Below are 14,173 nucleotides of genomic sequence, written 5' to 3'. Positions count from 1 at the left end.
GGTGAGTTTTCTTTTTTCTTTTTCTTTTTTTCTCTTTTTTTTTTTAACCAAAAAAAAAAAAAAAATCCCTCTATAAACACGGCGGCACAATGTTTACGGGTGCTTTAGGTGGAACTTTTAAATGGAGCCTTATTTAAAAAAAAATATATTTATATATTAATTAAATAATGTTTATTTTAATATTATTATTATGTTTAGAGTTCTCATTTTTATTAATTCTTACAAAAATAAACACAACCATAAAAAAATTAAAAATTAAAAAATTAAAAAAAAAAATCAAATTTTTTTTGATGAATCAATCCAAGAGCCACACCAAATCTCTGCTAAGCATATGTTCTAAAACTAATGCACACAAAAGCAAACAAACCAAAAAAAAAAAAAAAATCACCAACCAAAAATATTATCAAGAACCCATACAAAATTATATATATATATATATATATATATATATATATATATATATATATATACCGTAGCAGTAACTTCCTCACTTAATTCTTTGATACACCTTTGTTTCAAACAAAACCCACCAAAAAATTTGTCTAAAACCAATACAAAATGCACCAGAAAAATTAAGCACAAAAATAAACATTACTAAAAAAAAAAAAAACCAATTTTTTTATTTTTTCTTTTATGAATTCTTACATCTTTGATACACATGTTTCAAACAAAACCCACCAGAAAAAAATTGACAAAAACCAATACAAAACCCACAAGAAAAATCAAGCACAGAAATAAACATTACAAAAAAAATAAATAATTTTTTTTTTTTTTTTGATAAATCCTTACCTCATTGATACACTTGTTTCTCTCTCTCTCGCCTAGCCCCTCTCTCTCTTCATCTCTCTCCATCGCGTTCCTGTTTTGAGTGAAACTAAGGAAAGAGAAAAAAGAAGATAAGAGGGGAGGCTGTCAATAGTGGAGAAGAAAAGAGAGAAAGAAAAAGAAATGAAAGAAAGTAGATGGTTATGTATGGTTAAATTGATCTTTCAATATCAAATAATTTCGGATACATAGGTAGATAAGCTCTTTTTAAGTATAAGAATATTTGTTTTTCTGGGTTAATTGGTCTTATTTTACCGTGGGCTTATTATATTGGGGCCTTATTAAATTGAAGCATTTTTTAAATTACTTATTTATCATGATTAGAGGCCTTAAGTTTTTATGAAAAAAAAAAAAAAAAAATTCTAGGCCTAATTTAAAAATAAATAAATGGGCATTAAATTTTTTTTTTTTTTTTTTAAATTATCAAAAAAATTTTTTGGGCAAATTCTTTTTTTTTTGGGGGCCTTATTAATCCGAGGGCCCTAGGCGAGTTCCTCTCTCGCCTAGCGGTCTAGTTGGCCCTGTCTATAAAATTGTTTACTTCTGATTTTTTTTTTATTATTGAATAATAAAAAGGGTTATAAAAGTTGATCATTCTCATTCTTAATCTAAAATGAAGAGAGAATGAGTGATCCTAAAATCGAAAGAGAGGTGGGCTCTCCAACAACATACCCAAAACAAACTAAAACAGTACTACTAAAAAAATTACGGAAGAGTAAGAAATTAGTCAAATAAGTGACATGTTCATCTCAAATGACCGTACAAAGCAATTGCAACAACTAGGAGGACCATCATACATAAAAGCATTTGACAATGCCACATCAACATATTTGCCACATAAGTAAAGTGCCACATCGTCCAAGCGGTAAAAATACAATTGACCCACCCCTACCTATGGCCTTTATAAAATGAGAATATGGGATAAATATGAGAGAGTATGAGAGAAATATTGGCAAATTATTTACACCAATCATTTCTCCGATAAAATTATCTCAACAAATTTTTTTTCTTACGATTGTCTTCTTAATAGCATAACAAGGAGGACCACACGGCATAAAAGCATTTGACATGATCTCAATCATGAGCAATTGCAACAACTTGTTTTCCGACATTGCGGCCGCTATAAAGTCCAACAAGCGCTGCCGGGCCGCTCTCAAGACCTTCAGCTATGTCCTCTACATAAACTATCTTCCCTTCTCTGATGTAAGGCAGCACTACGTCCAAGAACTTGGAATAGATATTATAGTAATCGAAGACAACAAATCCTTCCATGCGAATCCTCTTATAGACAATCAGCATCAAATTCTTAACACCTTCGGGCTGCTCAAGATTGTATTGTGAGATCATTCCACATACAGCAATTCTGCCATGGGCTCTCATGTTAAGAATCACTGCATCAAGCGTTTTCCCCCCAACATTCTCAAAGTAGATGTCAATGCCCTCAGGGAAGTACCTGGTTATTTATGATGATCAAGACATGTCATGTATGGTCTCCTACAGTCTCCTTCATGATGAATATACATGCATACATTATACATAGATGATACATGAAACAGAACTGGAAGAACATTATCTCCATCTGATGTCCAACAGTACAGAGGTTCCTCAAAGCTTCAAAGTTAAAAAAAAAAAAAAAAAAAAAAAAAAAAGTGTTTCATGCAATAAGTAGATATACTGACCTTTTCAAAGTAGCATTCAAGTCATTTTCCTCCTTATAATTGAAAGCCTCATCAAACCCAAACTTGTTCTTTAGTAGATCTACCTGCTTAATGTCAAAGAAAACAATGAGAATAAAAAAGATACAAATTTCTTGTAGGGTGTTGACTGATCTGAGTACTAGATCAAAACCTTTTGATGGCTGTGTACAAACCATACAGCCATCCCATGGGAAGAGAAAATTTGGCCGTTAAATAAAGAAGAGAGGGCTTAAACCATGAAGTATGCCAAAAGAGACAACACACCTTTTCTTTACTACCAGCACTTCCAACAACATAACAACCCATCAACTTTGCGAATTGCCCAACAAGCTGACCAACTGCACCAGCTGCCGCAGAAATGAAGACATATTCTCCTTTCTTAGGAGAACAAACTTCATGGAATCCGGCAAAAGCAGTCAAACCAGGCATACCTTGAATAAAAGCCAAATGCACAGCAATTAGAGTCAGGATTGTGTATGATGGAAAGGTAAAGCAACATGCGAAATTCACCTATTTTTTCTCAATTTTAATGTTCACTACAGTCAAAACGGGATATCAATAGAAGTTTGAAAATTTTGACAGATATGACTCAGTCTTAGCCCGATCGACCAAACCAGTGCACTCGTTCGACCGAGACTATGGCAAACTATTTTAAACCTAGCCAACATAGTTTAAAAACTTCAGTTTTCTCCCCATCTATGTAAGCCCACATATTCTAACCAAAACATATTATACAACATATCTGATCCAGACTATTATCATGAATTGTATTTATCAAATGCATTCAAGCAAACAACTCAGCCAGCTCCTTCGTTGTTTTTTTTTTTTTGGCCTGACCCTAGTTCTAAATTTGAAAAAGAGAAAATGTATTTCCAGAGCATATACATAAATAGATCAGCAGCATTCATTGTAATTTAACACCCAATTCAGAGTAATTCTAGAAATCCCTTTTGAGTCCCTTTTGAGTCCTCCAAGAATATGACTATTAAAATTACAATTTAATCAAAATCCAATAATGATCAATCACAAGCTCAATAGAAATTTAAATAGACACATTATTCTTGAAAGGACTAAAGAGAAATATAAGAGGGATTTGTAGCATTACTCACCCAATTCATCAATCTAGAAATAACTGAAAGAGTAGACAACTTACCAAGAATTCCAGTATAGTAGGAAAGGGGCACATCAATGTGCTGGATTTTAAAGAGACCTTCCATTTCCGTGATGAGACTGTACTCCTCCCATCTGGTTGTGCCCCAAATCAAGTCCCCTGCCTTGTACTCTGGGTGCCCGGAATCCACAACTTTGGCCACTCCGAACCCACTTAATGGCTACATTTATGACCAACACAAAAATCCATAATTGAAAGCTTAGAACACGGTACAAGTTCACTTATTTCACAAATATTTCGACACAATTAATATATTTTTCCAACAAAAGAGGTTTAATTAGAAGATATGAATATTGACTTTGATTTAATTGCTACTTTCTGTTAAAATATTAATTAAATTATTGAATTCAGTTCTTTCGATCAGCTTAAAATTTTTTAAAATTTTAAAATAAGTAGTAATTTAACAAAAATGTTATCGAGAGAAGGGGTGGAACCCTTGGGAGTTATCAAGCATGTTGTTTTGTCCTCTCTATATCTCTCATTGTTGTTTTTCTTAATTGACCAATGCTTACAACTGGAAAATTAATTTACAAACCACTCAATATTTACCCACCATGCATTATCAAAAATAAAACCAAGCAAGCTCAGGTAAGAGAGAGAGAGAGAGAGAGGGAGAGAGAGAGGAGAGAGTTATGCTTACAGAGGCAGGTGTGAAGGACGAAAAAAGGTTAGGACCCTCAATTCTTTTCATCCGAATACGCATGTAGGGATCGCATGACAAGTAAAGGTTCTTCACCAATATCCCATTGGACCCCTCCGGAAGCTTCAGCTTCACCGTTGTAGTCGTCACGTCCATGTCCGACGCTTTCGGAAAACCAGACACGTAGTCCCTGAAGATCACCTGCTTGTTCCTCACAGTTTCCTCATCTGATCCGCCACCAACACCACTCGCCATTGTTACTCTCTCTCTCTGTCTCAGACCTTTAATTCCTGCGGGTTTCTGTCTGTTTGCGGTTATATCAGTTCTGGATTTATGTAGTGTGTAGTGTGTGGCTGAGGATATGACACGTGTGCCATGATTTATAAAATCCAAGGATTTGGTTCATTTTATTAATTTGATGTGACAATGAAATCATACTTAATCAAATATATATAAATTCCACACGTGAATCAAACTCTCAAAATCCCGCAAATCTCAAACGAGTACATATGCTGATTGTAAGGCCAGGCTACAAGAAAGCCCAAGGGGCTATCAACGCCACAGACTCAAGCAATAGACCTTCTTCAATGACTACCACACTAATCTTCATGCTATTAGAGTATCATTTTTGTCCAAGAAATGTTAGGACAAAACTATAGACACTCATTTTCTATGCTTAATTAATTTTAAGATATGAATCTATATCTTTCCCCCACTAGAAGCAACTTGTGGGTTGGACTAAACCAGAAGATGTTCCGACTGCATGGCTACAGGAGGATTCAGCTGCTTGATTCTGATAAGTTAACTTTACATTCTCTAACTTTATTCTGTTGCAGGGGTTTCCTGCACTGCAATCAAATTTCACAGCAACTTCAGTCGCAGATGATCCATGGATATCTTGGTATGTCACGTCACTAATTTTTACACCTGAAACTTGTCCAGGGCAACCTTTGTTGCCAGGGCAATAATTTTGATCAATTACAATGGGATTTTGGACATTCACCATAAATGCATTTTGGAAAAGAATATTCCTAGCAAAACCATTGCTTGCCCTTCCCCAAGACTTAATTCTCACTCCGTTTTGAGTATTAGTGAAAGTAGCTGTTTTCACTGTCACATTCTGCACTCCAGCCTCTTTTAAGTCCTTGCCTAGACTCCCAATGCTGCAACACCCAATTACCACACTCTTTCAATTATATGATAATTGCATAATAATCTACTAAATAACATTATATATGAGTATAGTATATGATGTGCATGTGATGCGATGTTTTACCTAATTCCATGGCCAGGTCCGCAAGCAATATTCTCAATCCACAGGTTGGTAGTACCAGGGCCAATTGAGATGCAATCATCGCCGGTCTGAATCTTGGAGTTGAGGATCGTGACACCTGACGATAATTGCACATGAATGCCATCAGTGTTTGGGCTATTGCCGTTGGCGGTGACCTTGATGCCTCGCATTTTCACGTTCTTGCAGCCATTGACCACGATGTGAAACATTTGGCTGTTTAGGGAGGTCAATCCACTCACCACGATGTTCTTGGAGTTGGAAAATTGCAGTGTCTGCTTGCATACACAAGGAAATTAAAAGCTCCCATTATTATATTACAAAGAAAAAGAAAAAAGTAATATGTATTAACAAGGAACATGATCCAGGCTTTGGGACCTCTTATGCAATTAAATATATGCAAGAAAAAGTAAAAGGGCGGCAAATGTCTCATTCAACGTACCGTTGCTCCGCTGGGGCAACTCTTGCCGGAGGCCTTGCAAGTCCACAAACCAGTGCCTTGCCCATCAAGAATCCCACCAGATAATGTAACCCCGTTCACGTGGCTGAAGCCGAGCCAGTTACCGGCATTTCCGAGGACCCTATAGTCCGATGGGGCCACAAGCGTGCCGTCAATGCGGATGAAGATCGCCTTGCACCTGCATGGCCCGTTGAAAGCCACCTGGCGAAGATAGAATCTTCCCGCCGGCACGTAAATGGTGGTGGCGGTTACGGAGGCGCAAGCTTTCTTCCATGCAGCAAGGAAAGCCAGGGTGGAGTCCGTCTTTCCGTCTGCTTTGGCTCCCAAACTGACCACATTGTATGTCAGTACTGGAGCAGCTAAGACGGCTGAGGAATAAAAGAAGACAGAGACAAGTGCAAGAAGAAGAGGGCTCCTCTGGTTTCCCATTTTGTTCTTGATGGAAATGTTGGTGTTTTTGTGTGTTGTCTGTGAGAGACACAGAGAGAGAGAGAGAGGGAGAGAGCTAGAGGGAGTTTGGGAGTTGTATAGTTGTATTGCTGGTGGAGTTGTAACGGTTTGAGGTGTATTTATAGGATTTGAAAGGAGGTTAATTACTTTGATGGATTAATAATGCCAAATTAGTACGCAAAGCTGCGCCAAACTTTGAATTAATGGATATATATATATATATATGTTTACGTTAAACTCTTTCTCTATTTTATTTATTTATTTATTTTTTCAGTATCTTGTTTACCACAATACCTGGCCTTAATTACGTGGAGAGGATAGCTTGCATATATGGATATGGATATTGTTTAAAATATGTTGTTTCACTACTCGATTCTTTGTATTTATGCAAAGATTTATAAATATTGTCTTACTGCAGTTTGAAGCGAATGAAACAAAACGAAAAGGGTACTCAGTGAATGCTTAAGACCTGCCCAATTCCATTTGCTTCTGGGAAAGACTGCTTTCTTTTTTATTTGACTGTTTTAGGGAAGACTCCTTTTGTAGCAGCTGTAAGGATAAAGAAAAACAGACAAAATAATGGACTACAAAATCATTTAAATATGTCAAAAATATTGCAGGATACATGGAAGCATGGGCTGCGACAAAGTGGGTGTGGGGTATCTTAGAGAATCATCAAATTGGAAAAAAAGATGAGCTCATGGGGAGTGGAAAGGACGAATGCATGTACATGGTTGATTGAGATATGAGAAATCCAAACGGTTTGTTACATTAAATTAGAAAACAAGGGAGTGAGCATTAACGTGAGAAAGCAATCAAACCATCCTCCCCCATTTCTTGTTTCCAGGTGCTGTGTTCTGCGCCTCTCTTTGCTTTAACCACACAAGATCGACACCTGAGCCTCCTCCCATTCCTTTCATTCTCTCAACATACCCATCATCTTCTTCTTTAAGCTTCTATCTCCCATTTTCCTTAAGCTTCTATTTTATTCAAGAGAATTGATTAAAATTAGAGTAAACTTCACTTTGGATCCCTAAATTACTTCGTGTTTTGACAATCCTTCAAATTTCAAAATCTCTCAATTTGAACCCTTGAACTTTTAATTACAGTCAATTTGAACCCCATCAGATTTTAAACGTTAAAAGTGAGACAGTGACATTTATACTCATGATTTTTTTTTTTATAAAATTCCAAATGTACCCTTAATTCCAAATTTAAAAAAAAAAAAAAACCAAAAATCAGGGATATTTTGATTTTTTTTAAGTATTGCCGTTAGAAGTTAACGGCTAAATCTAACATAGAGATTCAAATTGACTGCAATTGAAAGTTCAGGAGTTCAAATTAAGAGGTTTTGAAGTTTGAAAGGCTTGTCAAAACGCGTAATAATTTAGGGGGTTTAAAATGAAGTTTTCTCTAAAAATTATTCCCTTAACCATTTTTCAATCATCTCCATATAATGAATGAGTGAATCTACCATTAAATTTGTGTATGACTCACATGAGTTCACAAATCCAATGGTAGATCTATTGGATTTACAAAAAATAGGTGGTTGAGAGAATGATATTCATGTAAAATGCATCATTATTCATTTAATTACCTAAACAACCTCTCCAATTATATTTTTCTCAAAGAGAAATTTTAAATACTCATATCTCATCTTATTTAGCTAATATGGCAACACTCCCATCGGCACTTGGATTTTTTCTCTTTCTGATTTAATAAAGGATGATGAAAATGAGTGTTAAATCACAACTTGTCCTAAAAGTTTAAACTAATAAAAATATGTAAATTTAAATCATTTAATCAATACATCCCCTTTACGTGTGGGCTCCAACTCCCAACATATTGAATATTTAATTTAAATTGGTGGTGAATTGGCAGAGTCAGTAGTGTTCGAACTCGGGATCTCAATCTCTGATACCACGTTAAATCAACACTTAAAAAGGCAGGTAGTGAATACCAACTGGGACTATTCTACGGACATGACTAAAAAATAGCCCTTATCGGCTGAGAGCCACACAGTTATAATTCGATGGAACATAAGTTATTGAATTGGGTACAGGAGGCGGGATGGAGAAACCAGTTTCAGGGTGTTCTAATGTATCAATTGTACATGAATTTGAAATATGTGAAAGCTACGTTGAAATGTCTGAATGTCGGTTGTTATTGTGATCTCAAGCTATCAAAGAATTTTGTAGGCTCAGCTAAGACTAGAAATGTCCTACCAAGAAGTTCTTACTTCTTTTGGAGAGAGCCGATTGTATGCTTAATTAAGGAGAGGCATGCTTAAACTGAGGAGGCTTTTCTAAAGCAAAAAGGCAGAAATCAATGGCTACAATTCTTACTTCCATTGGTTGCTAAAACCTAGAAATGCCAGAAATATTATCACTCACTTGTGGGATGAGCATTGTGAGAAGGTGGAAGATGTTGAGAGAATTAAAGAGGTGTCGGATGCTTCAGCCTTCAGTGAATGATTACGGGTGAAAATAGAAATACTCTGTTCAATATGAAATCCAACAAGGCTCCTAGCCCTCATGGATTTTTAAGCTGACGATTATTGGACGCTGTAAAAGAGAGTTTTAAGCAAAATCAGTCTTTATGACTAACATAAATTACAAATCACTCATTATTGTATAAAAAATAATTCAGAGGTCATCGGGGTAGGCCAAAATAACAATTATTCATTGCAATTAAATTCCGTCAAACATTTGCAGATTCCGTTAGCGTGTTACGTCAGCACCAATAAAATGATGAGATGTGTCGCTCTTAAATAAAAAATATATATAAATATATAAAATTAAAAAATTAAGAACATAAGAAAATTTTTCTTTTTTTTTTAATAATAAAAAAAATTATTCATACTCGAAATGTGGAGAATGACAATGGAGATCGGATGAGAATTCCAATTTCATTCCATTTCACAGAACTTTTCCGGCCAGACCTAACACCGGAAAAGTCATGTGAAAAAAGGCCAAAACTTTTTTCGTGCTCCACGAGCATCACCAATAAGCTTTTTCAAATGTACATTTAGCCAAAATTTAGAGAATATTCTAAAAAATATCCATTTATTAAGCTCCCAATCCTTTTTCTAAATTAATTCTTGTCAAAATCTTTCTATCGTTTTTCTTTAGCCATTCATTATTTTATTACTTTCATTATTTTTTCTCTCCATATGGGAACTTGGAAGTCATTTTTTTCTCATTGGTGGTTTGTTTAGGGTTGATAACAATTAATAAAAAATAATATTTAGTTAAACTAGAAAAATATTTAGAGAGCTTGATATTTGGTGCTTTAAAAAGTAGTTACATAAAATAACAAAAGTAAATTTTTTAGCTAAAATTTGGCTAAACTTTAGAAAGTTCATTGGTGACGGTCTAAGAGCATTCACAATTGGCTCTTTATATATTTAGCTTTTCTTTAAAAATCTAAAAAAACTCATGAAAACATCTATTTAATAAGCTTTCTTCTCTACTTTATATTTAACTCTTGTCCTAGATACTCCCTATATTCCAAGAGCCAAAAAGCTAAAGTTATATAATTTTTTAAGCTTATTTTTTACCCTCCTCTCTCTTGATTGGTTTAAAACTAATAAAATATAATATTTAACTAAAGTGGAGAAATGTATAGAGAGTTTAATGTTTGACTCATTTTGAAAATGGCTCTCTAAATTTGATAAAATAAATTTTTCTCCTCAAATTTATCTTTTATTTGAGGAGTCCATTGTGAATGCTCTTAGATAAAATAACAAAAATATATTTTTTAGCTAAAATTTGGTAAAACTTTAGAGAGTTCATTGGTGTGCTCTAAGGGGTTTCTTTTTAAAAAATAAAAATAAAATAAAAAATTTAAGTTTTTAGTTTTATATATATTATGGGTCAATATTTTCCTCATATTTGGCTCATCTCATCTTACAAATCAACCATTAGATTTGTAGATGTACTTATGTGAACCTCACAAATCTAATAGTTGATCTATTGAATTTGTAAGAGAATATGGGCCAAATATGAAATACATATTGACCCTTAGCATTTCTCTAAGAAGAGGAGAGTAAGGGGAGGAGAAATGAGGAGGGAGCCTCCCCACAAGTTTTCTCTCTCTATGTTTTCTCCAAGGGCCTTTGTCTCGCTTTCAATTGAGTATACGCAACATATTAACAATTTGTTTTCTTTGATGCTAAATCTATAGCTTTGTGCAAAAGGTAATGACATGAATCATTAGCAGTTAAAAAAAAAATGTTCCACTTTTATACATAAAAGCTTATGAAAATCACATTGTAATCATGGAGAATTTAAAATGAATAGAGGTTATTAAGGTGCTTCGAAAATGTATGTTAGTAAATAACAAAAAAATTTGCCTTGATCACCAACTTTTTTTTTTTTTTTTTTTCTTTTGGGTCTACATCATATATATTTTGAATTCATTCTTATTGGTGGTTTCAAATGTCTTGACATAATTTGTAAGAATTATTTGTCTTTTTCTTATGAGTTTTTTTTTGTTATGGATATAACATTATGAGAAGTCACTTCCATTTGTAATTTTAATTATTTATAGTATTTTATGGTATGATTATTTGCAATTCCATATACCTAGGGGTGAAAATGCGATTATAGTTAGTGGTTATTAGTTAAAACTGCTAACCGTAACCGCCTAAGCGGTTAATAGGTAGTTAACGATCAATAACCCTAATAACCGCTAATGCTTTTAAAAAAAAAAATTAAAAGAAAAAACCAAAATCACGTCGTTTCTATGGTAATAAGATAATACTCTACTACATCTGACATTATTTCTATATTTTTATACATTTTTATAGATATTTAAACATAAAAACGACGTCATTTCATATATTTTGATATGTAATTTATAGGCGGTTAGCACTTAACGTACGGTTAGCGTTTTGAAAAAACCTAAAACCGCTAACTGTAACCACCTAGGCGATTAGCTGTTTTTCCTAACTACCTTCTAAAGCGATTAGAGGTTAGCAGATAACCGCTCGCTTTTTCACCCCTACAGAAACTTACATGCTTTTCACTTCAATCAAATAGTTTCTTTCAAATTACAATTTAAATAAATGCTTTGATTTAATATCTTGAGTGTACTCCTTCACTTCTTTTGCCCTTTTTCTATGAGTTTCATAAATAATCTTGTAAAACCTTTTTTCTATAGCCAAAATATATCACTACCTTGAACCAATAGATGGTTAATTAGAATATTATATATTTCAAAAGCCACAATTCATAAACAGCTTTTTCCGAATAAGAACATTTGTAGGAATAAAGAATTTTTTTCTTAAAGAAAATGTCAACATCCAATCTAAATTACATTTCTTCAAATAGTGTCAATCCACTCAATTATGATAACGCTATATATATGGTCTAATCCTTTTTTTGAAGTGGTACTAAAAAACCAATGGCCAAAATTTCTTTGCAAAAAGCTATGATTTTTTTATGGAGTTGAGCATCCTTACAATATTTAAAACTCAAGCAGATGTGCTATGAAAGTACATTTCAAAAATGTGAATCTCTACAAAACCCCGCTGGTATGAGCCGATGTACGTGTTATGTATAATTATTTGATATGATGTGCATCCCTTGGAAAGATTTTCCTACCATTCTTGCCGAAGTTATTACGGATGTGGAAAAATGCATAAGGGTTTGCCACAAGGGTATAAAAGTGGCCAACCACCATCTTGCATATTGTTTGTTAGATTGTCTTGATGGGCTCACTTGAGATGTCATCTCCACGCGGAATTTCATCCTTTATGGATACAAATGCGCACACCCATGCGCATGATATCTTATGTAATAAATGTTTGTGAAATTTTTTTTGGTGCAAAGTTATGTAGATGTTTCTCTTAATAAGCTTGTGTGTGCAAGTTGTGTGTCTCTGTGTTTTTTTCTTTGAATAGACATGTGGTGCGCTCAAGAATAAGTGACTTAGTGTCACGTGATGGCTAGTTCACCTAGTCTATAAAATTTGTAAGCTTTTAGAATAAAAGAATAATATATAGACAGTTTTGCAAATTTGACTTTTCTTCTATGGTGAGACTACATTGATTTTTTTTTTTTTTTTTTTTTTTGTGACAACCCATTTTCTTCTTCTTCTTCCCATATAGTATATACGCTTCTTCTTCTTCTTCTTCCCATATATGCTTGTCTCTCTTCTATTTTTGGGAGTTTGTTTCGGGAAACTTGCAGTGTGCCATGTGCTACAGTGCTACACAGTTTTTTTTTTTTTTTCTTTTTGCAAGCTTTAGAACGTTTTCTGGTGGCCGGGCTACGCCAATAATAGATTCTGGGTTTACTTTTTTGCCCATTAATTAACACGATTTTTAGTTGCTCCCATCAACTGACACTTGTCACACTCAGCTGCATTGTGAAAATACCTTTAAGACTCTCAAATACACCTAGAGGCGGGAGAATAGGCGTTTATGAAAATAAATGCTGAATTAAAATTCACATGCAAATATTACCGAAAATATGTAAAGCAATAAAGCATATAACACAAGTATTTTTGGTGATGAAATGGAAACCAAGAAGAACCTCTTCAAGGAAAAACCACTCCGGGGTAGCAATACAAGTTGTTCACATTTAAAAAACCTTTGCAATTGACATGAACTCGTCTAGAAAAGTGACCCGTCTTGCCTGGCTACCGCTGTAGTCCCCCAGAACCTCTGGTACCCCTTTTATCGACTTCCCTTGTTAGAACCTCTAGTAAGCTGCAACTAACCAAATGTTGACTTACAAATAAACTCACAAACTTGCTGTAACAAATTCAGCAATTACTCTAAGAGAGTTATGGCACTAAGGCACATGAACAAAATCTTTCTTAGAACACAAATGAAACAAACTTAAGCACTAAGGCTTTTCTCTCAAAGTAGAGCTTCTTCTCTGGAAGTTTGCTTGAGAAAAACGAATGGCCAAGTCCCATATTTATAGGCTCATGGGAACTAGGCTGGCCAGCAAAGTTAGGTGAACTTTGCTGACTGGCGTTCGATCAGCTGAGAGGAATGGTCAAGCAGTCAATCTTCACATGCTGAAAGTTGATGCCCGGCTGTCCACTTAGGTCCATGTTTTCTGGAAAGTGGATTCGATGTCGACCATTGCAGAACCACCATTCAACCGATTGAGAGGAGTGATTGAACGATCAAGCTTTTTTGAAAGGCTTTGACACGTGTAATCATCTCATTGGATAGCAAGGTCTTGGATTTCTACAAACATGTTTCACCAACGTTCGACCAGTGAGTCTCGGAGGTCGAACGATTGCTTTAGTCCAACTTGAAAACAAGGAGACATGCTTTCCTTAAAATCTGCATTAGTGGACCTTTCTAGGATTCTTGGATGACCTGTCTGCTGACTATTGTTCGACCGGTGGCGAGCGGTGGTGGCGAACATTGAAAGGTTGACTTGTCGAAGCTGTCACGGGAAACCCTAGTTGACCCCACATTGATTTGAAAATCATTTCTTTACGGGCGTTCGATAAGTAGGCGAACGGAGGGCGAATGGACAACATTGACCTCTAGTCTTAAAATGTAGCGTTCGACCATCTTGCGAACAGACAACACTAACCTTCAGTGTTAAAATGCAGCGTTTGACCTGTTGGCGAACGGAAGGACGAACAGACAGCACTGATCTCCTGTAAC

At 34.9% G+C, this 14,173-nt stretch overlaps 2 protein-coding genes across 2 annotated transcripts; both read right to left on the bottom strand.

Annotated features, from left to right (window-relative positions):
- Window positions 1–1,579: 1,579 nt before the first annotated feature.
- LOC132177509 (2-alkenal reductase (NADP(+)-dependent)) lies at window positions 1,580–4,612 on the bottom strand. The gene is made up of 5 exons (XM_059589865.2): window positions 4,334–4,612; window positions 3,676–3,853; window positions 2,787–2,953; window positions 2,505–2,587; window positions 1,580–2,278 (listed from the first exon to the last, which is right to left on the bottom strand). Exons 1-5 carry the CDS (start codon window positions 4,586–4,588, stop codon window positions 1,900–1,902), a joined length of 1,062 nt encoding a protein of 353 aa, XP_059445848.2. The 5' UTR covers window positions 4,589–4,612; the 3' UTR covers window positions 1,580–1,899.
- A 436-nt stretch (window positions 4,613–5,048) lies between these two features.
- Window positions 5,049–6,513, bottom strand: LOC132179578 (polygalacturonase-like). The gene is made up of 3 exons (XM_059592318.2): window positions 6,067–6,513; window positions 5,610–5,899; window positions 5,049–5,496 (listed from the first exon to the last, which is right to left on the bottom strand). The coding sequence occupies exons 1-3, from the start codon at window positions 6,511–6,513 to the stop codon at window positions 5,049–5,051; spliced, it is 1,185 nt and encodes a 394-aa protein (XP_059448301.2).
- Window positions 6,514–14,173: the final 7,660 nt, after the last annotated feature.

This window comes from Corylus avellana, chromosome 4, assembly GCF_965113065.1.
Source record: "Corylus avellana chromosome 4, dhCorAvel1.hap1.2, whole genome shotgun sequence".
Taxonomy (NCBI): Eukaryota; Viridiplantae; Streptophyta; class Magnoliopsida; order Fagales; family Betulaceae; genus Corylus; species Corylus avellana.
The sequence above is the reverse complement of the archived record's forward strand: the minus strand, read 5'-3'. Positions and strand labels throughout refer to the sequence as shown.

Excerpts from the sequence above, each read along its gene's own strand:
- LOC132179578 (XM_059592318.2), bottom strand. The coding sequence starts at position 6,513 with ATGGGAAACCAGAGGAGCCCTCTTCTTCTTGCACTTGTCTCTGTCTTC. Across the intron at positions 5,900-6,066 it reads GTTGCCCCAGCGGAGCAACG|ACACTGCAATTTTCCAACTC; the intron begins GTACGTTGAATG and ends GTATGCAAGCAG. Across the intron at positions 5,497-5,609 it reads GGACCTGGCCATGGAATTAG|CATTGGGAGTCTAGGCAAGG; the intron begins GTAAAACATCGC and ends TGGGTGTTGCAG.
- LOC132177509 (XM_059589865.2), bottom strand. The coding sequence starts at position 4,588 with ATGGCGAGTGGTGTTGGTGGCGGATCAGATGAGGAAACTGTGAGGAAC. Across the intron at positions 2,954-3,675 it reads CTACTATACTGGAATTCTTG|GTATGCCTGGTTTGACTGCT; the intron begins GTAAGTTGTCTA and ends CTTTTATTCAAG. Across the intron at positions 2,279-2,504 it reads TTGAATGCTACTTTGAAAAG|GTACTTCCCTGAGGGCATTG; the intron begins GTCAGTATATCT and ends ATAAATAACCAG.